Source organism: Pinus tabuliformis, chromosome X, assembly GCF_031772625.1.
Source record: "Pinus tabuliformis cultivar Carrire ecotype Pingquan chromosome X, CPIR1, whole genome shotgun sequence".
In the NCBI taxonomy this organism is placed as follows: domain Eukaryota; kingdom Viridiplantae; phylum Streptophyta; class Pinopsida; order Pinales; family Pinaceae; genus Pinus; species Pinus tabuliformis.
Window position 1 is genome coordinate 847603714 of NC_142308.1, and position 26188 is coordinate 847629901.

The 26188-nt window shown below is 39.1% G+C and overlaps 1 protein-coding gene across 1 annotated transcript in view; it reads right to left on the reverse strand.

Annotated features, from left to right (window-relative positions):
• Positions 1-26188, reverse strand: part of SWP (RNA polymerase II transcription mediator) — a 174377-nt gene that overhangs the window by 53306 nt on the left and 94883 nt on the right. The window contains exon 3 of the mRNA XM_089447732.1: positions 25789-25901. Within this exon, the coding sequence (XP_089303858.1) occupies positions 25789-25901 (113 nt within the window). The remainder of the gene's footprint in view (positions 1-25788; positions 25902-26188) is intronic.

The window sequence follows — 26188 nt, forward strand, 5'->3', positions numbered from 1 at the left end:
CAAGAAGCGCGCGGGGCCCTTTTATGGCCGAGAAAATTTAATTCACTCCTTAAAATAATTTAATTTCAAAAAAGTTATAATTGTAATACTCTAAAAACCTTAACCTCCTTTCTATAAAAAAAAGCACTCCATTCACTCATTTCTCACATATTCTTCAGCGAGAGGAACTTCCTACAGCAGCAACAAGCATTTTACTTGTGTCTTGGAGCACTGGAAGCAAGCTTTGGCGTATTTCTAGCAAGAGGACAGTTGTGGGCATCAAGGAGGAGGGTGTGGGAAGCACATATTTTTTGGAGAGTAAATTTTTTTTACTGTTTTTGCAGCATTCATAACTTCTCAAAGTGGTATTTCTAATGCCACTAGAGCTTTTCAAGCAACCAAGCAGCAAGAATACTAGCCTCTTCGAAAGTATGATACCAAAGTCAAGCAAATGGGTGTTGGCCCCTAGGAGTGAGTACATGGGAATGGAGGTGCATTTTATGTAAAATTGATAGGACCTTCAAGGACTTTTTTTTTCTATCTAGAGGAATCTGCAACTATGCTGGTCTCATACTCACGTGACATGGGATCGATTCCAACTACTACCACTATACCCTCTAGGGGTCTATGTATGCAGATAACACTTAATTTTCATGTAATTTTCATGGCCATCTGTTGAGAATTCAATGGGGAAATGAATATGTTAATTCTCTTAACTTGATAACTGTGTGTTACCTTTTACTTATTAGCTCTGTTCATTATTGTTCCAATGTGCAATACATCAAACAGCTACCAAAACAATAAGAACAGTGACACAGTGTATAGGCTGCAAGCCAGGGCCAAAACCCCTCCTCTTGAGGGGAAAACCCGTAAATCTCTTCTTTACCTTTCAGAGCTTTCAATTGACGAATACCATGACCTAGACTCAGACAAATACTCTCCAAAGATCAAGTCTACCACGGCCTCCTGTTGCAATATCTTCAACCTCCAAGTAGATCTGAAATTTTGTTACCCAGCAATTGTTGTTGCTTCTCTAGGAGACTTCGATCTCCCTCTAATAGCCTTCCTCTTGACTGCGCTTGTCTTGACTTGAGTCCTAGGGCTAGCAAGATGCCCTAAGACACCTTCGCTTGCCTTCCCTTCTCTTCTGCTTCCAAAATCGAACCCCAAAAGAATAGATAAGGCCCAGAAACACTTTGACTTCTTCGCACTTCCTTCTTCTACTTCTTCGCATAAGAGATGAGAGAGTGAGTGATCCAAATGGAGGACGAGTTCCTCTTATATATAGGCTTCTTCAAAGGTGGATGTGGCTCTTCATGTAGGACGACTTGACAGCTCATTAGGCTGACTTGATCTTGGAGGTATTTTGACACTTTAAAGACAAATAATTTTTTCTTTACAATTTACAATGTGCCCATGACAACTCATTAGGCCGACTTGATCTTGGAGGTATTTTGACACTTTAAAGACAAAATATTTTTTTCTTTACAATTTACAATGTGCCCATAGGGTCTTCAATATATGACAATGACTCTTATTCCTAAGGCAAACCCTAGAAGCACTCAATGGGTGCTTGACCTATAAAATAAAAGAACTTGAGCATGAAACCCATGCTGCAATAATAATAATAATTCCTTTTTCATTTTATATTTACAAGAATACATTTCATACTTATGAAGATGTTATGAATATAATTCATAACAATTAAATAAATAAAATAAATATAAATATTAAATAATCAAATATTAGTTAGGTTAAATAGTCATTAAGTTAAGTAAAAAGGCATGTCTAAAAGACATGCCCATTCACATAAGGTCACCTGCTGAGGTATAAAAGCAGGGCCTCATTGTAACATCTTATATCATCTTATACAATTTTATATATTAATAAATTATTATTATCAAATACCTGTGTGTATTTTTACATTCAAGTCTACAAGCTATCAGTCTTCATGTTCCAGCGTAAGTTTTTATGCTACAGTGGTATCAGAGCCATGGCACACGATATAATCATACGAGTCTTTGAACGTTGTTCGCCACACAATGTGCCATTACGTTCTTGTCTTGATGGCGTTTAGAATTTTAATAAAATTCAAGAAGTATTTCAGCAATTAGAAAAATCAATTGCAGAAGTTAATGAATGTCGAAAGGAAATCAATAATAAGGAAGAAAACCATGATCAAAATGATGAGAATAAGGCACAAAACACTACTTTTAATAAAGGTGAAAATAAACCTGGTCGTAGTGAGAGAGATCCACATGAAGAAAATCTCAACAACGGTTGTGATGAGGAAGATAGTAAAAGTAGTTATATGAAAACTGGAAATGATAATTCTGAAAGTTATGTCTTCGGTGGAGATTGTCATGAGTATAGTAACGACAATGACGTTGATGTGCCTGTGCTTTTGAATGACAATGACAAGAAGGAATGGCAGTGCGTTTTACCTGCGATGGGAGGTAGAAATCCCACCAACATAACTCCCAATGTCGCTCTCAGAGCAGAGATGAGACAATATTTCACAAAAACTATGGGCACCCAATACACAGGATGGGAAGTCATCCCAGACTATCCTCGACTCCTTTCCTTGCCCGAAATTCAAGAACTTCTCGCCGAAATTCGCCATTATTTTCCCGACGAAGAAGAAAAGTTGCCTGAGATGACCAGGGAAAATTGGTCCAACGCCTGGAAAAGACTCAACTATCTTCGCTTGAATCTCCAATTCGAACCCTTAAATCACCAAATCTTCATTTCAGACAAAAAAGCCCTAAAATTATTAGGTGAAATCATCTCCAAATCTTATTCGCGCACACTATCGTCTGAAGAAACCACTTTATTTCACAGAGAATCTCTCAAAACCCTCCGCGTCCTCGATGTGAACACAGAACAAATATGGAATCACCTAAAACCCCAAGATCCCTCACATTGCTATCGATTCATATCAGTTTTAATAAGAAATTTATAGTCCGCAGACGAGGTTTTTCACTCCCTGGTCCTCGGTCTTCTCTCGATCGAGTCCAGCTTTCTGCACCACCACCATTTCTCTTTTGTTCTTGGATACCTTATAACGGCAAACCCCGCCGCGCTTTCTTCCACCAATCTGAAAATCATAGCCAATATTATGTACAGCTTCTATTCTTCTAATTTTCTTTGACGTCGCATCACATTGCTTCTCGATATGGTCAAATTTCTAGTGGTAAGGCTTGTGCAAATATTTATATACCTGCTGGATTTGTTCAGTGATCAGGATCGGTTGGGGGTCATGGAGGACACTCGAGAGGCTCTTCGCTTGGTGCTTTCTGTCCTCGACCAGATGCTCAGTGGTGAACATCTGGTTCAAGAACCAGCTCTGGCTTGGAGCTGTGATATGTATTTATTGGAGCATGTTCTTGAAATGATCGAAATGGAAGCTGGTGAGGATTGGACCCCAGCTTTTGCTGGCCTGTCTGAGGAACATTGGCTGCTTGTACTCAACATAGCGCATTCACTCTACCAAGACATGGGTATTGTGAATACAATGAGCCATGAAGACTATGAACTCCTCCATGAACTTTCTCGGAGACCCGTTGCTGCGTCAATGCCAGTGAAAATTGTGGTCCTGAAGTTACTAGACCTATTGCCGTATGGCTTTGAAGATGAGATTGATGAAGAGGAGAGGTTACGGTGTGACATCGAAAAAATCACGGAAGGGTCACGGTCAATAGAGGTGACTCAAAACGGATCCGTTGGCTGCTTACGCTGCTATCCGCCAGACCTACCCTCGAACCGAATCTCCCACAGCAAAACGCATTTTCCTTTTCACTGCAGTCAAAACATTGCAGCCAATCGAAGTCCTGGTGCCCTCAACTATCACGTCGTACCTATTTTTTTTAACAACAAAACTATATATATATATATATATATATAGAATTGAATTATATAATTATATTTTCTTATAGTTATAATATATAATTTCTAGTTAATTAAAAAATTAGACTTTAAAAATAAATAAATATATAAAAATAAAAAAATCTAAGGAAATATTACCGATGAGCTATAAGAGAAGAGGATGGCCAGATTATATACATCGAAGACGACATACACTAAGTGAAGAAAATCCCAAACGTTAAATCTTTGAGGACAAAGCTTCTGAAGGAAGAGGCTATGTTATGTATATAATTCATAACAATTAAATAAATAAAATAAATATAAATATTAAATAATCAAATATTAGTTAGGTTAAATAGTCATCAAGTTAAGTGAAAAGGCATGTCTAAAAGACATGCCCATTCACGAAAGGTCACCTGCTGAGGTATAAAAGCAGGGCCTCATTGTAACATCTTATATCATCTTATACAATTTAATATATTAATAAATTATTATTATTGAATACCTGTGTGTATTTTTACATTCAAGTCTACAAGCTATCACTCTTCGTGTTCCAGCGTAAGTTTTTATGCTACAGAAGACCGAACCTAGTGACACATTATTCAACACTCCCTCTTAACTAGGGAGGTATTCATAAGAGGTACATGGTCATTCTCAATCTGAAGAGATCTCATAAGAAAATTCAGATCGGTAACCCATCTCTCTAGCATCATATAACCAACATTGTCACATAGCAAGGTCTTGACTATCAGCGCTATCTCTCCACAAGATTAGAACACAATGTTGGTGAGACCAATGATGTATAGACACCATCATCATTGTCTCCCAAGGTACATACTCCACCCGGGTGTTCACAGAGTATGACCTCCCATTGGACTATTCTTATCTTGGGTAGCTAATCCTCAAAGAATATCGGTCCACGACTACTCTTATCTTGAATGTCCTACCACATTCTCAAAGAGTATCGAATGCCAAATGATTACCCAATCCTCCATTCTTTCTTCCCAAGTGAAGACAAGAATGTTGTGTCTATCTCTCCCTCTCAATTAGGGAGGACAAATCAACCAAACCAAGCTTGTCCCTTAAGTATACAAGCTTCTTGTTCGGAAGTGATTTCGTCAATATGTCAGCTACATGTTCATCAGTGGAGATATATCGTCGTTGCAGCACACCATTTTGTACTAGCTCTCAAATATACTGATACTTGTTGTTGATGTGCTTTATCTTTCCATGAAACACTAGATTCTCAGACAAACGAATACAACTAATGTTATCACAAAGTATCATTGTAGGGTTCATCAGTCCTTCAAACAAGTCGGATAGCAGCTTCGCAGCTTCCTTAACCATACTGCTTCTCTACTTATTTCACATGTTGCAACATATTCAGCCTCAGCACTACCCAAAGCAACGGTGTCTTTCTTTTTGCTCATCCATGAGAGCATGGAGATCCTAAACTGAAACATCCTCCCATAGTGCTTCTTCCATCCTGTTCACTGCCTCCCCATTCGGAATCTGTATATCCAATCAGTTGGACGTCATTCCTTCTATCATATTTGAGACAGTAGTTGATGTTTCCTCGCAGATATCTCAGAATATGCTTTGCTGCTATCTAATGATCATGCTTCGACTCCCCTTGGAATTGACTAAGTACATTTATTGCAAAACATGTATGTTCGAGTATTCACCAAGTACATCAATGAGCCAACATGTTGTCTATACCTGGAAGGATCCACAGGGCTTCATTCGGAACTCCTCAATGTCTTGAAGTTTGTGATCATCGGAGTGGTCATAGGTTTACAGTCCATCATGTCGAACTTCTTTAGAATTTTGATCACATACTTTCCTTGAACCAAATAGATTTCATTCGCTCCTTGCCAAACTTCTAGTCCCAAATAGTAATGCATCAGCCCAAGATCCTTCATGTAAAATTCTGCTGCCAGTTGCTTCTTACATTCTTCAATTCGACCTTCTATACCTATCAAGAGAAGATCATCATGCCCTTGGTGCTTGCTTGAGGCCATATAATTCTTTCTTTAATCTGCAAACATATGCCTTCCTATCTTTGACTTCAAATCCCAAGGGTTGTTCTATATAGACTTCTTCATCTATGGTGTCATTCAAAAACAAAGTCTCGACATTCATTTGGTGGATGTTTCATCACATCGATGCTGCCAGAGAGACTAATGATCGAATCGTTGTATATCTTGTTGTTGGAGCAAATGTCTCTTCATAGTCAATGCCTTCAAGTTGAGAGAAACCTCTAGCCCAAATCTTTCTTTATACTTATCTATACGTCCATCAACTACGTGCTTGATCTTATAGATCCACTTGGAAGTAACCAAAGATTTGTCTTTGGGCCTAGGTATGATCTCCCATAGTCTATTCTTCAATATAGATCGACATTCTTCATTGATGGCATCCTTCCATTCTCGATGTGCTACAACCTCTTAAAAGGTGGATGGTTCCACTTCTATTAATTTTGTCATGTATGCAGCATACCCAGAATATTCCTTGGGTATTTTACTTTCTCTAAATAATCCTTACGTTGCCCCATGACCTTCTGCATCAAGTAGTGTGGATTTCAACCAATTAGGTCTTTTCCTTGTTTCTAGAATGACCATGGGTTGAACAGGTTTACTAGGCCCTTCTTCTTCATGGTGTGATTCTTCTCCTTCCTTGTCAACTTCTTCCTCAAATATCGGAATTTATTCATCATCAAAATCTATAGAAAGTTATTTTGACTTCTTAAATGCTATACTCTCATCAAATATGGCATGACGACTAACTTCAATGTGATGTCCATCTTTCATATAGATTCTATAAGCTTTTGATGAGTTATTATACCCAACAAATATACCTTTCATACTAGAAGGATCCAGCTTCTTTCTTTTGTCCTTTGGTATATGAATATACACAAGACACCCAAAGATTCGAAGATGATCTACAGACGGCTTTTTCCCAATGAACACTTCTCCCGGAGTCTTGTTATCTAGAGATCTGTGAGGACATCGATTTTGAATGTAGATTGTTGTCTATGTTGCCTCTCCCCATAGAACTTAGGTAGATCTTGATCGTGTAACATTGCTTTTAAACTTTCTTCAATGGATCTGTTCTTTCTTTCTGCAACTTCATTTTGTTCGGGATTGCATGGGACTATTAGCTCCCTCTTAATCCCAGACTCCATACAGAATGTTGTAATCTCTTTGGATGTATATTCTCCTCCATTATCAGATCTTACTATCTTGATTCTTCTTTCTGTAAGGTTCTCCACTTCAGCCTTGAATTCTGGAAATTTTGTAAATACTTCATCTTTGGTTTTCATTAAGTAAACCCAGGTCTTTCTTGAATGATCCTCTATGAATGTGACATAGTATAGGTGGCCTCCAACTGATTTTGGAGTCCTAGGGCCACACACATGAGAGTGAATGAGATCCAAGATTTCTTTTGACCACGAAGCACTACTTCCAAATGGTCTCTTGGTATTCTTGCCTAATGCACATCCCTTGCAGACACCTTCATGATCCTCCTTCAAATTTGGTATTCCAACTACTATGGAATTTAAAGTTGGAAGTATTTTGAAATGTAGACGACCAAATCTTCGATGGCAAAGTTCACATGGACTAATCTCAGTGTTAAATAGGGCTTGGTTTACAGGAGATATTAATCTGTAAAGCCTTCCTTCCTGGATACCAATAACTTTTGCTTGATCTATGCTTGAGTCTTTTCCCCAAACACTACTTTTCCACCAATGAAGGCTACTTTATCTCCTTTATCTTCTAAACTCGAAATAGAAAGTAGATTTTTGTGCAAACCTGGAACAAATAGAATGTTGTTGAGGTGGATGTTGCTTCCATCTTCGAGTTTTATGGAAGTTGATCCAACGCCTTTCACCAGATAGCTTTTGTTGTCTCCAAGTTCCATAGAGTAAGTGGATTTTCCTTTTGATAAGGTCTTCAATTGGTGGGAGTGGCCAGTTATGTGCCTTGACGCACCACTATCAAGTACCTAGATGTCTTCGTCTTGGAATGTACCAGAGAGAGCCAACAAGAGACCTTCATCACTTTCATTGATTGATGCCTTCTTTGAAGAGAATAAGAAATTCCAAGCTTCCTTGATACCTTTCTTGAGATGGCTTGCAATGTTTTTGATGAACTTCTTCATTGTAGATGAGATCTTCATGATGCCCTTAGAGAGCCAATGCTCTGATACCATGTTGAGAATTCAATAAGGCAATGAATATGTTAATTCTCTTAACTTGATAATTGTGTGTTAGCTTTTAATGAGATGCCCTAAGAGACCTTCGCTTGACTTCCCTTCTCTTCTGCTTCCAAAATCGAACCACAGAAGATCCAAAGCAGAAACCCTAAATTCGATCCTCCCATAAGAATAGATAAGGCCCAGAAAATTTTGACTTCTTCGCACTTCCTTCTTCAACTTCTCCTTCTTCTACTTCTTCGCATAAGAGATGAGAGAGTGAGTGATCCAAATGGAGGACGAGTTCCTATTACAAATAGGCTTCTTCAAGGGTGGACATGGCTCTTCAGGTAGGCCAACTTGACAGCACATTAGGCTGACTTAATATTGGAGGTATTTTGACACTTTAAAGACCAAATAAATTTTTCCTTACAATTTACAATGTGCCCATAGGGTCTTTAATATATGACAATGACTCTTATACCTAGGACAAACCCTAGAAGCACTCAATGGGTGCTTGACCTATAAAATAAAAGAACTTGCATGAAACCCATGCTCCAATAATAATAATAATTTCTTTTTCATTTTATATTTACAAGAATACATTTCATACTTATGAAGACCGAACCTAGTTACACCATCTTCCCCCGAGGGGCTAGGACCTTCAAGTACTCTTACACAAGAATCAATACTCACATTTTGCTTGGAGAGGTAAAGAGTATTTTAGTTTGTTCACATACTAAAAATACGAAGGTGAGGACTACATTTAAGAGAAAGCAAGATGATGCTCGAAAGATTGAACGATCAAAAAAGCAGAATCAATATGGGTGGCGGTAGCAATCCCCGCTTATGTGCTAGCAATTTGCCAAGGATTGTTAAAGAAGAAAAAAAGAGGGCAACGCTAGCAGTAGAAGAAGAGATATCCAAGCCATCAAATCTAGTTAAAGATAGTAGATTATCGAAAATGCTCGACAATCAAGCGAGACAAAAAGTTGAGTCAAGAGTGGCAAGGGCCATCTTTGCTTGTGGTATCCCTTTTAATGTTAGTTCAGTCCTATTGGCCATGTACATGTCAACAATTCCAAGAAAGAGTACAAAAGTGTGAACAAAAAAAAAATCAATCATCATCATCATTGTAATCCCAAATTTTGTAAATTATTATAAAAATGATTATAGTATGACTATTAAGCCATGTAACAACACCTAGGTAAGCGTATGATTCTTCTCAAAGGGTTTCACTCTAGGGAGTTTTTTAACCTCCCCAAATTATTTGTGTTTGTAAACGCGAATAATTGGCATAGTTTTTCTCTCAGATATACCCCAAAGCTAGGGTGGAACTCATTGATGAGGTCTTAGTTGAGTCCTAGTGTTATCGAGTCGATGTATTTTTATCATACTAGATCATGTGTCTTGAGTCGCAAAATTTGGTTGAGTCTTAAGGGGTTTGTGTCTATTGTAAAATTCCCCTTCTAAGGGTTGAACTGTTGTAATATCTTGATGTAAACATGTGTCTGGAAATCTTTTTGGTGTATGGTTCCTCATAATTAGAACACCATTAACAAAATATTTTTTAGACCCACTTAGAGGGTGGAAAATCTATAATTCCCCTCTAGAGTCTTTTAATTACTTTTTCTGGCAAAAATAAAAGAAAATATTAGCCAGAAAATGAATTAAATTGTGTCAAAAAAATTATTTGAGAGATTAAATTCTTTCAAAGTGGAAAAACATCAATAATTTGTAGGTCCAAAAGAAATTAATTTTATGGGGTCATCCATCAAGGGAAAAGTCAAATTTCTAAGAAAAAATGACCCTCTAAACTATGGTAGTTAAGTCAAAGGGGATTTTTTGATGTTAAAACTTAAAAGTTCAAAATATTATTTTTGGACCAGAAAAAAAGGGATTTATCATGGAATTCGAATTTTTTCTCCAGATCAAGGGATGAAATTCAAATTTTGACTAGGATCCCTTTTATCATGGAATTCGAATTTTCCCTCCAGATCAAGGGATGAAATTCAAATTTTGACTAGGATCAAGGAATTTTTCTCCATCAACTATGGAGATCGAATTCTTTCAAGAAGATCAATGGATCAAAATATTTTGATGAGAATCAAGCCATGGATCAAGCAACTAGCCGTTATTTTCCACTTGGAGCGGTTTAATCCTCTCATTTTTCTATATAAGGAATCCATTGAGCTCTTCATAGCATTATCGTGTGCTGTAACAAGAAATCTTAAGCAAGTTCTGAGTCAAGCTGTTGGATGTAATTTTTCTTTTGCATTAATAAAAAGTCTTTGGGGTTCAATTCATGGTGTCTCTCATTCAATGATCTATGGTATGTGATGAATATGTTTTAATGCTCTAATTGTGTAATATTGAATATTGTTGTTTCAATAGCCAGTGGCTGGATCATCTATTAACACAGGGCTCTTGCTTGAGGTGTTGAGTTCTAGAGAAACATTTTCTGATCACTCGATCTTGCAGGTATCTCTAGATCTGAGGGTTTTATGTGTATCTAAATCCCTATTGAAACTAACAATCTATCTTTTAAGTGTGCAGGGAAACCATCAGATTATTCAGCTCTTGGAAACCCCAAGTACATAGACTTTGAAGTGACTTCATCTTGTTTGGCTCCTTGGCTTATCTAAGCATTGTTTTGCAGCAACTTGGCCACGGCATAAAATAAAAAATTTATTTCTTCACTCAATTTTTCCTCTAAGGCAATTGTGCAAATAAAGTTAGACCTGTTTATTAAAAGCTTGTAAATTTTAAATTGTGAATATTGTAAAATAATTTTGTAAATTATTTCTACTAACCCTTGTATTTATATTTTGGTTTTCCTTTTGTATATACTAACCATTTGGGGTTTTCAAATTCAATTTTATTTCCAAAACGTCTAGGGTTTTTGGATTAAATTTGCAGGTGGATATCTTCAGATCTAAAGGCCCTAGTGTTGGAGAAGGGGCCGAGTTCCCTTGCTGGAAGAGCCGCAACCATAGGACAGTTTTGAGGGCACTATGGAAGGGTGCAGATCCATGGAAAGGCAGCTGCAACCTTACACAGTCTTGCTGTAGGGTGCCACAGTAAATTACAGGCGGGCCGAAGGGTAGACAAGAGCTAGGGCAGCCCAGAATTGAAGCAACCACCCTCGGCCCCTCAAAGAAGGACAGCCACATCTCTTGGGAGTGTTCTTGGGCACAAAAAGAAGGCTGGTTAAGGACTGTTGAGTTCCCTAACCAGGCCTAGTTTGCTGCAACCAAACAGACCTCAGAACAGTGAGTTGTAGCATGCATCTTAGGTGCTCGGTGTGTGTGAAGCTAAAGTCTGTGGCAGGCCACAGGCCTAGTCACTCCTAAACAGGTCAGCATGGAAGTGTTAGGGGCTGCCATATGCCCAGAACAGCAGCATGAGGAGGCAGCCATGTTCAAGGTATGTTTTGGGCATGATTGTTGGGTTGCTGTAGGTCAATGGGACATCAATCAATCATAGGAGCAGCCATGAATAACAATGGGACAACTGTGGCAGCATGGAGCAACAATGACTCATTAGGACAGCAGCAAGGTACAGCATGCCAAATGGGACAGCTAGGCAATGGTGCTTGTTGGAGCATAGCAAATGGGACAGCAGTATGCCAAACATGGAATGGCAATGTCACTAACAGTGGGACAGCAGTATGCCACATGGGACAGCAGTGGCTAGCATGGTGCAGCTATGGCACATGGGACAGCTGTGGCAGCATGGTGCAACAATGACACATGGGACAGCAGTAGCAGCATAAGGTGCAGCAGTATGATGTGTGCAGCATGGTTATGAGGTCCAGCATAGTGATGATGAGTGCAGCATGGTGCAGCACAGTGAGGTGCAGCATGATGATGAGGAGCAGCACAATGATAGGTGCAGCATGGTGATGGAGTCACCTGGGAGAATCAGTTGAAGCAGCTTGTCTTCAACTGAGTTCAGCTACCTCATGTATCATCTACTTAGAGATGATCTATGCTCTTACTTAGATAAGTCAAAGTGTTGACTTCTGTTGTAAATTTACTCTCTCTCTCTCTCTCTCTGCTGAACTATTGCAGAACATATAAGAAGAATTGATCAAGGGTTTCCCCACATTGGGGTTTGTCCCTGGCTAGGGCCACATCTTGTGTCCTCTTGTCTTGGCTTGTCTTCTGCTATTTATGTTTATGTTCTACCTGCAATTTACTATTATGCTGATGTGATTGCTAATCTGAAAAAGATATTGAACTAACCATGAAAATTGAAATAAATTGCTCTAAGCATAGAACATACCTAAACTTAACAGAGTCTTTAACCGATTAGAAAATATGGAATCTCGTTCAACCCAAAGAACTAAATCTTTGGGGTTGACCAGGGCAAACTCCTTGGCCATGTGGTCTTGAAAGAGAGCATCAACATTGATTTTGAAAGAACTGAAGCAATTAGGGAAATCTCGCCCCCAAAGACATAAAAACCTTGAAGTCTTTTTCTTTGGAAAAATAAATTTCATAAGAATATTTGTCGCAAACTTTGTTGAGATCACGAAACCAATGAGTGACCTCTTAAAGAAAGATGTTGCATTCGTATGGGATGAAAGGAGAACAAAATCCTTCAAAAAAATCTAGGAACGAACATCTAGGAACGAATCATGAATGACTCAATGAGTGACCTCTTAAAGAAGGATGTTGCATTCGATGGGACGAAAGGAGAAAAAAATCCTTCAATAAAATCTAGGAAAGAATCATGACTGCCCTTGTCCTTGTTAGTATGGATTGTTCAAAGGACTTTATTATTTCCTCCTTTACATCTGAGGATACAGTAGCCAAAATACTTATGCAAAAAGATGAAGAGGGAAATGAAAGATACATTGCTTTCATGAGCAAGGTCCTTAAAGATGTTGAGGTTAGATATACCATCATTCAAAAGCAAGTCCATGCCTTCATCATATCCTTTATGCAGTCCAAGATCTAAGTGTACTACAATAAAATTATTGCATATGTCCCCGACCCAGCTTGATTGCCTTGAATCTAGGGGAAAGTGGGTACCTAAAATTCAAGAGTGTGATTTAGACATCAAACCCAAAAGAATAACCAAGGGCCAAGGATTAGGCTAGATGTTAACCAAAGAAAATATCAAGGCATTTGAACTAGAAGAAAATGATTAAGTATGTGCTACTGCTAATGAACTTGAATCTAATGACGGGTATTCCGATATTATCTACAACCTAAGGCACCTATCATCCCTTCCCCAATTAGTTGACCATAAAAGGAGGGCCTTGACATTGAAATCAATGAAGTATTGTCTAACCCAGAATGCCCTTGGTTGGAAAAACCTAGATGGGGTGATCCTTAGGTGTGTAAATACGCAAGAGGTAGAGAAGTCGATCACGAAATTTCACGCAGGGTTTTGTGGATGGCATTTTGTAGTTGAAACAACAGCGCATAAAATCTTGAGGAAAGGATATTAGTAGCTTATGATTTTTGTCGACGCATATAAACATGTAAGAGCATGCCAGCCCAATGGGTTTTCCTATGGAAAGAAGAAACTACCTACCCTCCCTTTAAAATTTGTGTTTATTAATGCACCATTTCAAAAATGGGTTCTTGATTTCATTGGAGAATTCATAGATAATCCGAGCAATGGGCACATACAGATCCTAATTGCCATTAATTATTTTACCAAATGGGTCGAAGCTTACCCACTAAGAAGGCTAATGAAGAGGTTGTAATAAATTCCTTGGTTATCATTAGACTGAGAATCTCATCCAAAATTATGATGGATAACATTAAAGCATTTAGTTCCATTTCCTTTGCTTCCTTATGTTGTAATTATTATCCCCAAGGAAACAGCCAGGTCAAATCCAGCAACAAAAGAGATTTGAGGATTATTAAAAAGACTATTGGGGATAATAAGAGGAGTCAAGATAGCAAAATCAAATATGTTCTTTAGGTTGATCGCACAATTGTTAAAGCATCTACCAAGAAAATCCCTTCCAAGCTGGTGTATAGGTTGGCAACAAAGTTCCCAATACATTTACAACTCTCGTTCTCACAATGTTTGAAATCCAACACTAATGAGAAGGATATTGTGCAATCAAGGATTAATCAATTGATTGAGCTAGATGAGTCTAGGTGACTTGCCTCAATCAAATGGATAAGAATCAAGAAAAAATCAAGGCTACATTTGATCAAAAGGCTAGGCCCAAGGAATTTGAACAAATCCTATTATGGGGTAAGAGAAAGTAAAAGTCAGGCATGCATTCTAAATTTGGTAAGATTTGGATAGGACCGTACAAACTGGTATTAATTCATAGCACCTCGAAACTCTAAGGGGAGACCCCACCCCTTTACCAATGAATGGGCAGCTCCTCAAGGCATTCTTCCCTTGTGACACCTGATGCATTCATGAATATAAAGTTGCTTTGCATTTGTGTGCCTCTTGTGTGTGCATTCTAATTTTGATATTGTTCATGTTAATATGTCTTCATAGTAGTTAGATATCATGTCTATTTTAACTAACATTTTATTTTAGCATTGTTGAATTTTGTAGCTATGGTCTGTCTACATAATTAATATTTTAGCCCTAGAAATATATGTAATGATAAATATAAGGCATGTTCTTCATGTCCTTTTTCAAAAGAAAAAAACTTGAATTTTAAAATTTAAGTTTTTGGCTCCAATAAAGACACTCGTCTTCCATCATTTGGGCACATGATTCAGATCACACACAAAAAGCAAGTATCGTTTTGTTCATCAAGCGAAGAAGAAGAAAAGATAAGGGCCGAAGTTCTCTAGCAATTAACCAAGTCTCTCTCTTGTTTGATCTCATATATGTGTCTCTCTTTGTTGGTGATCTTGTACGTGTGGAACAGGACTAAACTTCTAGGTATATTATTTGGACACAAGAAGTTTTATGAGTGCAAAACAAGGCTGAAATTCTGCCCTAGCAGAGCAGATCAGGCCAAGTCTATTGGGCAGCATTTGACTTGTTATGAAGACAATTTAACCAAGTTTGATGTAATGTTCCAAATCAGAAATTTTTGGAACAAGATCTTCACATAACATTTATCATACATTTAACAGAAGATTGCCATGTAAAAATAAGCAAATAAAGTACTGCAATCACAGAACACAATGAACAAAAAATTCTCAGCTTTATTATATTAGAAGAACTGGGGTTTACATGCAAATACAACCCATAGAGCTGAGATAAATGGCCTCAGACAGATCTACAATAATGCTGCAAGCGACCTCCAAAACAAACTAAGAAATCAGTACACTGAAACATGTGAACCCTGAATGGATTCACCAAGGGAAGAGATGGGTGCTCGCCCACTCTCACTGAATCACCCGAGGATTTCCGCTGGTGGAGCAGAGAACCGGGTTCTTAACCTCACATACAAGAAATAATATCAAAACCAAGTTGTCCTCCAAGGGTCTCCTCCTCCTCTTTTATAGATTTGATGGACTCCTCTAGAACCTTCTATTTTATTATAATTTTAATCATGGAACACTTTACCCTCTTTTATTTCAATCAAAATATTCTTTTAATGAGAGAAAAGGGTAAATTGGCCACCACGTCTCCTCAAGTCACTGAAACTCATATCTAACCATCCCATCTTGTAGATCTTCCTGTTCTGATTCCAACGAGCTATTACACTGAGGTGTTCCACCAATTAATCTCCTCGGAATGCTACCTCGAGCATAATTAATTAAGTTATGCCCAATAATAATGTTGATTTCTGAAAGTTGTCGAAATATGACGAAACAAAAGGCAAACTGTGCGGATGATGGAATATGCCAAGCGAATGCCATCAAATCCCATAAAAACTCCTCAAAACTCCATTGGATCCCTTGATGACATAAACTTGCTCCACTAACCTGGCCATCTCTTGCCCTGGAAATCCACCGTGACTGCATGATGAAGAAGAAAAAAAATGGGGACATGACAGTCCTCCCGCCCCAAGATTGCTTGCCCTCAAGCAATCCAAATATGTGGACCAATCTGGTGGTTCGACGCAACTGAGACCCAATGCCAGGATCCCATACAAACCACTGGGTGACGCTCTGCTCCTGTGTCAACCCACCATGAATGGATTCCTCGATGCCATGAAGTGACCAACCTACATTCTGTTGCCAACTGAAGCATGCGATATTCCTCACCATGGATGGCTCCTGCAATACAATGCTCCTGACTAAAAATGACACTCCATCAAAGGGATACTAGCTCATGATCTCTCGCCAATCCAACGCATGGACACCTGTGCAAGGGATATGTCTGCTATGCAAAAACTGGTACATGCTTAGTTGTTGATGCTCTACCTGGACAATCCAAGCGTGTCCTAGAAATCCTGCCTCTCTCCCTCTAGTGGGAAAAAGTGGGCAAATCGCGTTGCAAGCCCCATCTATGTACTCCTAGAGAAGGTTGTTGCCTGAAAATGTTGCAGCTCATCTGGCTACCACTACATCTGTTTGCACCTCATCAATGGGTAGTCCCAAAGATGGATGCACTGCCATCCCCCTCGCCTAGTAGGAAACTCCATGCTCCTCCAGTCCACCAATCTCCTACCAAACTGTCCTATCATACTCCAGCATCTCCTAAGGACAAGTGTCAGCGAATAATGTCACCTCGCCAGCTGTCTATACATATGTTTGCTCCTCATCAGTGGCTGACCCCAAGGGTGGTTGCTCATCCTCCACCATCATGGGCTCAATATGAACCTCCAACTAGCTCTCCCAAGAAAGCTCATCATGCATACTGTGTGCCTCATCCTCCTCGGCTGACTCACGCTCCATCATATGCTGCTCATGTTGACTCATCACCAGTGACACGTTATCCTGAATGTCTTTCCTAGGACCCACTTACTGCTCATCATATGAATCTAGCCTCATGTCAATGACTCAACATGACTCATGCTCCTCTATGTACTCTTTATGCTGAGTCATCAGCCGCTCATCTACTCTCTGATCTCTTTCCCACATGGGAACCATTGGTTGCTCCTCATACTCCTCTACCACACATGGATGCATATCTAGGCTACTGTCATCAACTCCACATGATTGCTCGTGCTCCTCTAAGGTATCATCGTATGAACCTATGGACTTGTCCAGCGAAGAGTCCTCATCCCGACAGACATAACGAATATCTCCCTGCTCTACCATTGTCATCTCCTCAATGTCACTCAAGCCTAAGTGGTTAGGTCCCCAAGGTCCTTTGCAGATGAAGCAAAGTCCCTTCCTCCTCATCCCATTCTTACTACATGAGCCCCCAAACCTGAGCTGCTCCTCCCTGGTCAATTGTCTCCTGAACAACCCAATGTTCTCCTCAACCAATCTCTCAGCTAGATCATAAGCAGCAGATGAGACCAACTCCTCTCTCCTCCAAACAGACAACAATAGAGACTGCAACTCCTGATAAATGGCATCACGACCTCTCATACATGAGGACAAGATGGACTGCATGTGTGCTATGACTCTGTCAAGATGATGTTTCCTAATGCTTAAGAAGCATTGGAACATCTGCAAGATCAAACCATCACACTCTAGATCTTCATAAGTCTTAGTTATGGCCATAACTCCTAAATCTCAAGCTTCTTCCCAAAGGTAGAGTCTGCACTATTGTCCAAATCCTGGAAAGTCTCTACTATCAGTTTGAAAACTCCTCATAACTTCATCATTGAAAGGAGGTATAGGTGCAGTCAGTCTCATGATGTGACTGAGACAAGATGCAACTGGAAGTGTAACCCCTTCATAAGGTTCCTCCAAGAACTTGGGATGTATGAGAGCAAGCATAGCTAGTTTAAGAGCCCAAATTAGATTTTCCCTTCTAACTGGCTCACTTTGGAAAGGAGTGCATCTAATCTGAAAAGGACTTTCCATGTGACTTTCATGTGTTTCAAATCTATACCGAGTGCAAAAGTTTTGTGTCCTATTCCCTGCCCCTCTTGCACATCCTTTTGTTGTTCTCTCTGAAGAATGGCACAAATCCTCTTTGAAAAGGGTCTGATGTTTGATGTTGCTAGTTTATTAAGGGATTTTAGAAAAAAAATTGATCCATGTTTTAGCTGAGGAATGATAAGTACATCAAAATTGTTAAAATTGACAACTAGGGCCAACCTCCATGTGGGTCATCTTATTTATGGCAGCTAATATTTTTCTTGAGTCCCTCTCATCGAGAGGTGTAGGGTTGATGTAAAGATCATCAGATTCCGATAAGTATTCATGGAGTTATGAATTTATTTGTGTTATAAGACAATTCGTCAAGGTCGGCCAGCAACTAAATAAACCCCACGTGTGCTCAACGTTTTAGTATAAAAGGAGATGACTTGAGAGTCATTTCACACACACTTCTATTTTGATTTCTCTCCACTTGACTTGGGTTTTAGTGGAAGAGAAATCTAGGAGTGGAAGCCCTAGATGTTGGATAAAAAGAAGGCAGCCCTAACGCAGTCCTAGAACGTAGCCCTAACGCTATCCTAAGGCAGCCCTAACACAGTCTTTAGAAGGTAGCCATAACGTTGTCCTAACCTAGAGGACGCAGTCATGAAGAGATGCCCTATCCTCTACGTTGTCTCAAGGGTATCCTAGTCGTTGTTAAGATGAAGATAAACGTTGTCCTAAACATACCTATGATGCCCTAGCTGCAAGCATATGATGCCCTAGACACAAGCCTAATGCGGTTGAAAAGGAGGACTATTTTAAAGCCTAAAACAAGGCACCAAGTTGCTGGAAGGAGGCTGTGGGTAGGCCGAGTTGAAGAAGGGTTGTTTGGGACAGCGAAAAGGTGGGTTGTAGGTAACAGCGTGGAACTGTGGTAGGCTGCAATCCTAACCTCCTCAAGACGGGGATAGCATGGAGAGTTTGAGGGTTCAAACATGCCCTGAACAACAGCGTGCTATGGGAGGTGTCTCATGAGAGTATACCGCAGTTTTAATGAGGGTTGTTTGAGGACTGTGTGAGGAGTTTAGGGTTGCCTAGTGCCCTAACCATATCAGTCATGAACAGCAAGGTATGGTGAGGCTATTGGACAGCAGCAAGGTATGGCAATAGCACAATAATATAACTAGGCAGCAGTGGCAAGCATGGAGCTGCATAGGAAAACAGACAGCTGCATAGTAAATGGGATAGCAAAGGCACAATAGGACAACAGCTATGACATGGCAGCGTAGGCACAATTGGGACAGCAGCTATGACATGGCAGCAAAGGCTACAATGGGACAGCAGCAAAGGCATGGTGCTGCAAACTCATTGGACAGTAGCAAGGTGCAACTATGGCACATGGGACAGTTGTGGTAGCATGGTGCAGCAATGGCACATGGGACAGCAGTGGCAGCATAAGGTGCAGCAGTATGATGAGTGCAACTTGGTCATGAGGTCCAACATTGTGATGATGGGTGCAGCATGGTGCAGCACAATGAAGTGCAGCATGATGACGAGATGCAACACAATGATAGGTGAAGGAGTCACCTTGGAGAATCAGTTGAAGCAGCATGTCTTCAACTGATCTCATGTATCATCTTCTTAGAGATGATCTATGCTCTTATCTAGATAAGTCAAAGTGTTGACTTCTGTTGTAAATGTACTATCTCTCTCTCTCTCTATTGAACTATTGAAGAACATATAAGAAGAATTGATCAAGGGTTTCCCGACATTGGGGTTTGTCCCTAGCTAGTGCCACATCTTGTGTCCTCTTGTCTTGGCTTGTCTTCTGCAATTTATGTTTATGTTCTATTTGCAGTTTACTTTAATGTTGATGTGATTGCTTATCTGGAAAAGATATTGAGCTAATTGTGAAAATTGAAATAAATTGCTCTAAGCATAGAACATGCCTAAAATTAACAAAAATGTTTTATGCACGAACCTGATTGACAAGCTTCATGCAGTGATGATGGGTCAGCTTGGCAGCTCAAGACTCTGACTCAAGACATAAACTACACTTGACTCACCAACACTAGCGACAAGATTTTGCCTAAACCCCCTTTTTACCCTCAATCACACTCAGCCATTTAACAACTCAGCCTATGAAAATGAAAAGCAATTTTGACTCAACAAAGACTTATGATCAATTTATGATTAGGACTCCATCAAACATATTACAGACAGCTTGGAAACTTTGACACAGCAAGTACTTATAGCAATAACAATTGATTAATTTAACTGAGGGGGCTGAATTAAGGAGATGCGCGACAATGGTTCTTCAGTGGCACAGCAAATTCAGGGCCAAAATGATAGCCAACCCTCTGTATATGAATAACATGCAGTCCTCTTGAGTTTAGCATATTACACTGTAAAACTCTCTCTTAAGAAGTACCCCTGCTCTGCTGAGTTTTGTTGGTTCAATTTTGAATATATATATATATATATGGTCAAATATATTTGTTGCTACTCATACAGTGATATATGTATGAAGATGTCAGCGTCTACTCAACAATTGATGATTTGCTCAGATATAGAAAATTAGTAGAAAATTTGACGAGTACTGATAAAGTTTCATGGTATTTTATAAAAATGGTAGGGACTAGAGAACATAGAGGAAACTTGGCATATAAGCAGTGTTATATTCTTCAGGAAATTGTTCAATCCTCCAACTTTGTCTTCAACAATGCAAGCTGTAGATGACGATTTCTGGGCTATTGTGTAATACCCAGCTGATGAAATGAAAAACGGTCCCTCCTTACCATGAATTTCGACCCAAATACTTGAAAAGTTCGACCCACAGAAAGGTGAACGCTCCTACAAACTCTCTAGCAAGGAAAGAGAGTCACCATAGGTTCACTCGACTTTTAACGAGAGTATATGCTCAGCGTAGCGGAGATAAATGTATACGCTCTGCACACTTCTTTCAAATAGCACGAGTTTTGTCTTCTCTAAGATAACGCGCTGACCCACAGGTGAAACTATAGCCACGCTAAAATGCACAAGTTCTCCTCAATATGATTCCCGATATTCGTGGTCACGCCCAAAAATGCATTACGGCCTCTTGAAAATGAGTTTTCATGCCTGCCCATTATATCTATACGCCGCAGTTGTCAAACGATACGCTGCCCAGGAAGAGGGGCACGCTCGTTCAGCTGTGATTTCCAATCATGCCCTTTGACTGGTTAATCGAACTATCAAAAAATCGAGCCCCTAGTACTTCAATTAACCCCCACGTTGTAGCAATCCTTCAAGATACAGACTCGGCATTTAAATCTTTGCCAAACCTTCCACGCAATTTGGCCCGAATGGTTTCTCCGTCCACACACGAGTTTCTTCAAAAAAATTCTAACACATTCTTGCGTTGTCAATTTTTGGCCCGTTTGGGAACTAAACTGGCCGATCATGCAAAGGAACCAATGATTGTCCCTTTCTGTGTAGCAATGATGACCGACATCTCAACAACTCAATGCGGCTTCGACAAATGGGTCACAATGAACAAAACACGATTTCCTCTATTGCAGAGCCACACGCCTAGCCCGATTGATCACACTTTATAATTGTTGAGTGCCTTTAATCGTTCAACAATGCCGGATCAATTTCACATGCGGCATTTAACTCAAGAATGAACCCTCCGTCGATTCTCTTCATGTTTTGTATACAAGCTCAAGAGCAATTATCTGCAAATCCTCCGCACTGTAATACAATACAATCTCGTCCTCTTTTCATTTGTCTTCAGAATGTATGGCAGCCTTGATGAATTTTCACACGTTCTCTCAGTAATTAAGTTCGACCACCCTGTGTACGTTATTAGTTGATTAAGCCATCGATCCAGCTAGCTATCGCTCCAAACAGGGACGTGATATATTCCATCGCACAACACATCGATTTATGCGTCGCTCTCTTGGGCATTTTATAACTCGGACAGACACAAACGTTCCCACAGAATAGGTGCGCTAACATGGACCGGTCAACACATTCTAAAGTATTTCCCTCCGCCAACGTGGTCTACCGGTGCCTTGTAGCAACGAACAAGAGCTATGATTGTCGTCTCAATAATAGGAAACTCAAGAACCAATGATTTTAGAATAAAATCACCCCTTATGGAGATAATACTTAGTCGATCTCTCTTTCTATAGTTGAATCAGTCTCCCGTGAGAGGATAGAACTTCACAGAGGAAGAATAAACATCCCTCAATACTTGGCCACAACCCAAAACTTTTATAAAACCTTTGGCTTGGAAATAGACTTTGGACTTGCCACTTTGTCGATCATAAAATGCAACAACTTGAAAACTGAATCAACAAGAAGTGTTCTTCAACAAAGTTTTGGGGTTTTCTGGCAAGGATATATTTCTTGCAATGCATCTTCAAAATAAACCCTCGACAATCTGTAGTTAACCCTCCGGCTGGCAGGTACACCAGCTCTGATACCACTGTAATGTTCCAAATCAGAAATTTTTGGAACAAGCTCTTCACATAACATTTATCATACATTTAACAAAAGATTTCCATGTCAAAATAAGCAAATAAAGTACTGCAATCACAGAACACAATGAACAGGAAATTCTCAACTTTATTATATTAGAAGAACTGGGGTTTACATGCAAATACAACCCATAGAGCTGAGATAAATGGCCTCAGACAAATCTACAATAATGCTGCAATCGGCCTCCGAAACAAACTAAGAAATCAATACACTGCAACCTGTGAACCCTGAATGGATTCACCAAGGGAAGAGATGGGTGCTCACCCACTCTCACTGAATCACCCGAGGATTTCCGTCCTAGGGCTACTGCTAGAGCAGAGAACCGGGTTCTCAACCTCACATACAAGAAATAATACCAACATCAAGGTTTCATCCAATGGTCTTCTCCTCTTCTTTTATAGATTTGATGGACTCCTCTAGAACCTTCTATTTCATTATTGTTTTAATCATGGAGCACTTTTCCCTCTTTTATTTCAATTAAAATATTCTTTTAATGTGGGAAAAGGGTAAATTGGCCACCACATCTCCTCAGGTAATTGAAACTCATATCTAACCATCCCATCCTGTAGATCTTCAACAAGCTATTACACTAAGGTGTTCCACCAATTAATCTCCTCGGAATGCCACCTCGAGCATAATTAATTAAGTTATGCCCAATAATAATGTTAATTTCTGAAAGTTGTTCGAATGCGATAGAACAAAAGGCAAACTGTGCGGATGATGGAATATGCCAAGCAAATGCCAACAAATCCCATAAAAACTCCTCAAAACTCCATCGGAACCCCTGATGACATAAACCTGCTCCACTGACCTAGCCATCTCTTGCCCTGGAAATCCACCTTGGCTGCAATATAAAGAAGAATAAAAATGGGGACATGACATTTGACTAATACCAAATTGCTCGTTAGTTTGACTTTGAATTTAACTAGAAGATTTAGATGTATCTCTTGTTGAACTGAAGAATTTATCTAAGGAAAATGTTGTTGGGTTTTCCCCCAAGTGGGTTTTCACAAGGTAAAAATCTTGTGTTTTTTGTTTGGCTGTCTCTTTATGATCCTACTGGCACTTTGTTTTTACTATTGAGATATTTTGTGCAATTGATTTACGATGAATATGAATGAAAGAAAAGATTAACCTAAGAAAGCATAAGAAGTAATTATCAATTTAGAAGATCCTATAAAAAATCAACAAGCATTAATTATTATCCTATATAACAAGGGTGATGATCCTATAAAAAATCAACAAGCATTAATTATTATCCTATATAGCAAGGGTGATGATCAACACCCTACTCAGTTGTTATCAACAAGTTGTTGTGACTGTATAGGTAACAGTTCTACAAGCCCCATGGATTGATGGAGTTCTCATACACTCCTTGTTCGAGCACATGGATTATGCACTCTATAGTGAGCACATGTCCCTGAGTTAAGAACCAAATGTTACCCACTAAAAAGTAGGTAACCCATAGCAGAAATTTGTTATCCTCTTTGGATAGCCAGCCAGCTAGCATCCCTATATGATGAACACAACATTATGTCAGAATCATCCACTTCTTGCTCCGGCCTGATTTATCTCCAATCCAGCATTCCTTCTTGAGGGAAGGTGGTTCATCCATCAACAGGGACTTTAATCATTTTTGCAATCATGTGCTTTCACTTAATGTTTTGGGCATACTAATATGGATCAAGGGCAATCTGGATAATTGACCTATATCAATTGAATTCTTGTTCCCTTACCTCACCAAGGAGGCTAGTCTTTGACTCTAGTATGCTATTTTTATATTTTTATGCTATTTTCATTTCTACATATATGTGCAATTAGCCTCTTCAATTTTATTACCTATATCTTATTAACTTTTATATTTTATAGTTTTTCGAACTTGAAGCCAAATTTTATTCCCTGAATTATCATTGTTGAATTTTTGTTTGACTTGAAGGTCACCAAACTTGAACCAGGTGAATGCTGGCATGTGAATGAGAAAAAGAAACAAATGCATTATCTGTTTATTTAATTCTGTTTATATTCCCAACCATTATTTCATTGAAATATGTTCTTCTAGGAGTTCTGTTAATATGATGGGGAAATGGTTGAATGCCATTTAATAATTCAAAACTGGGCATGAATGGTATATGGTTCTTAATAGAATTGATCATGAGCATTTGGTCATTGTATTTCCATGCTTCTATGAATTTCAGTCTTCTTTTGCATTGAATTCCACCATAGTATGCATTAGTAATTTTGTTCATTACCTTCAGATGACACATCTTTACACTATGGCCAAGTCTGTTTGGAAAATTTAGGTAGAAATTCAGAATGTGTGCCCCAACAGCTAAGAGAGGCAGGCCCTGGCATGGTACAGTGTGCATTTCAAGTTGGATCAGGATTGTTCTATATGTGTACCTTACTGATTGGTGATTGCTTGCCCTTGGGTCCAGCCAGGGTGTGATAATACAACTGGCTCTATCTAAAGCTTGTGGGGTGGAGGGGATTTTGAAAATGAATGCTCATAATTTTTCCAAATAGTAGTACTTTTTAAAGAAAAATGAAAGAATTTCAGTGCATTAATGGGTGCTCAACTGTTCATCAAACCCCAAATGTGGGTGAATTATCTTCCTTTTTCTAACCCAAATCTGGGAAGACTCAAAAGGTAATATAGTTGAGAAAACTAAGAACCCGATGACTGAAATGTATGGGAAAATCTGGCTTCTCTGTTGAATGCTTTTGTTTCTACGAGTTGCCATGCCATCAACAGTGTTACTTGGCTTCAGAGTGAGGCATAGCATGAAATTGGTGTATAGTATTACATCTAATTCACCTCCCCCCGCCCCCAAAAAAAAAAATTCATATTGAGTTCATATTTCAGGGTTCCAAAAGTCCCATAACGGAAAGCCAAAAAGTGTAGACCACAACATCATTAAAAATTGATGTTCACCAAACCTTATAGATTGCTAACTACAATTTTCTTACTTCAACATAGACAAACCTTCCAATTATGCTTAATAATGATTGGTCACTGTCATTGATGACATTCATACGGAAATGGGTACAGGTTTCCAAAAGAGCACTTTCAAAATTTCACATTCACTTAGCTATCATGAATGACATTAAACCCACAATAACTTTGAATATGCTTTATGAATTTGAGCGATCATTGTGTGGCCTCAACCCTTCAATGATCACAGTAAAAGGAAAAATAAGATCTAACACATACACCCTATACAATATATGCAACAGAAAACACACATGCATTTAATCCGTAGAACTACTGGAAGCAGTGAAAAGATAAACAGACTCTTGACCATTGTCATTAACAGTAAAAGAATATAAGAACAAATAGGTCAGCTTGTCAACAAACCTGATGCTGATTCCAAGAGCCACGTAACACTGCCCATATGCCCGAACACACAATACTTCCTCGCCAAGTTCCCCAACATCAGCTTTAATACTTTCTTGCGAACAGTCTAATATCTGGTATTCACAATCACAAATTATCATACAGCAAGTTGTTAGAAGCAAAATTACCTTTAATAATGGATGTAAAGGAGCTGACTAGTCATGTCCGTGACAATTCTATCCAACTTCACAGGAGAAATAATGTTTTAAAATAATAAGTACAAAACATTCATCAGCTTAAACATCGGATATCATGAGTTCAAAATTGCAAGTTCTATCATCCGCATTAATTCTTTTGTTCAACTCTGAATCTGTTGCTAAATATGTTTCACATCATGGAATATTGAACATTGCCAAGTCAC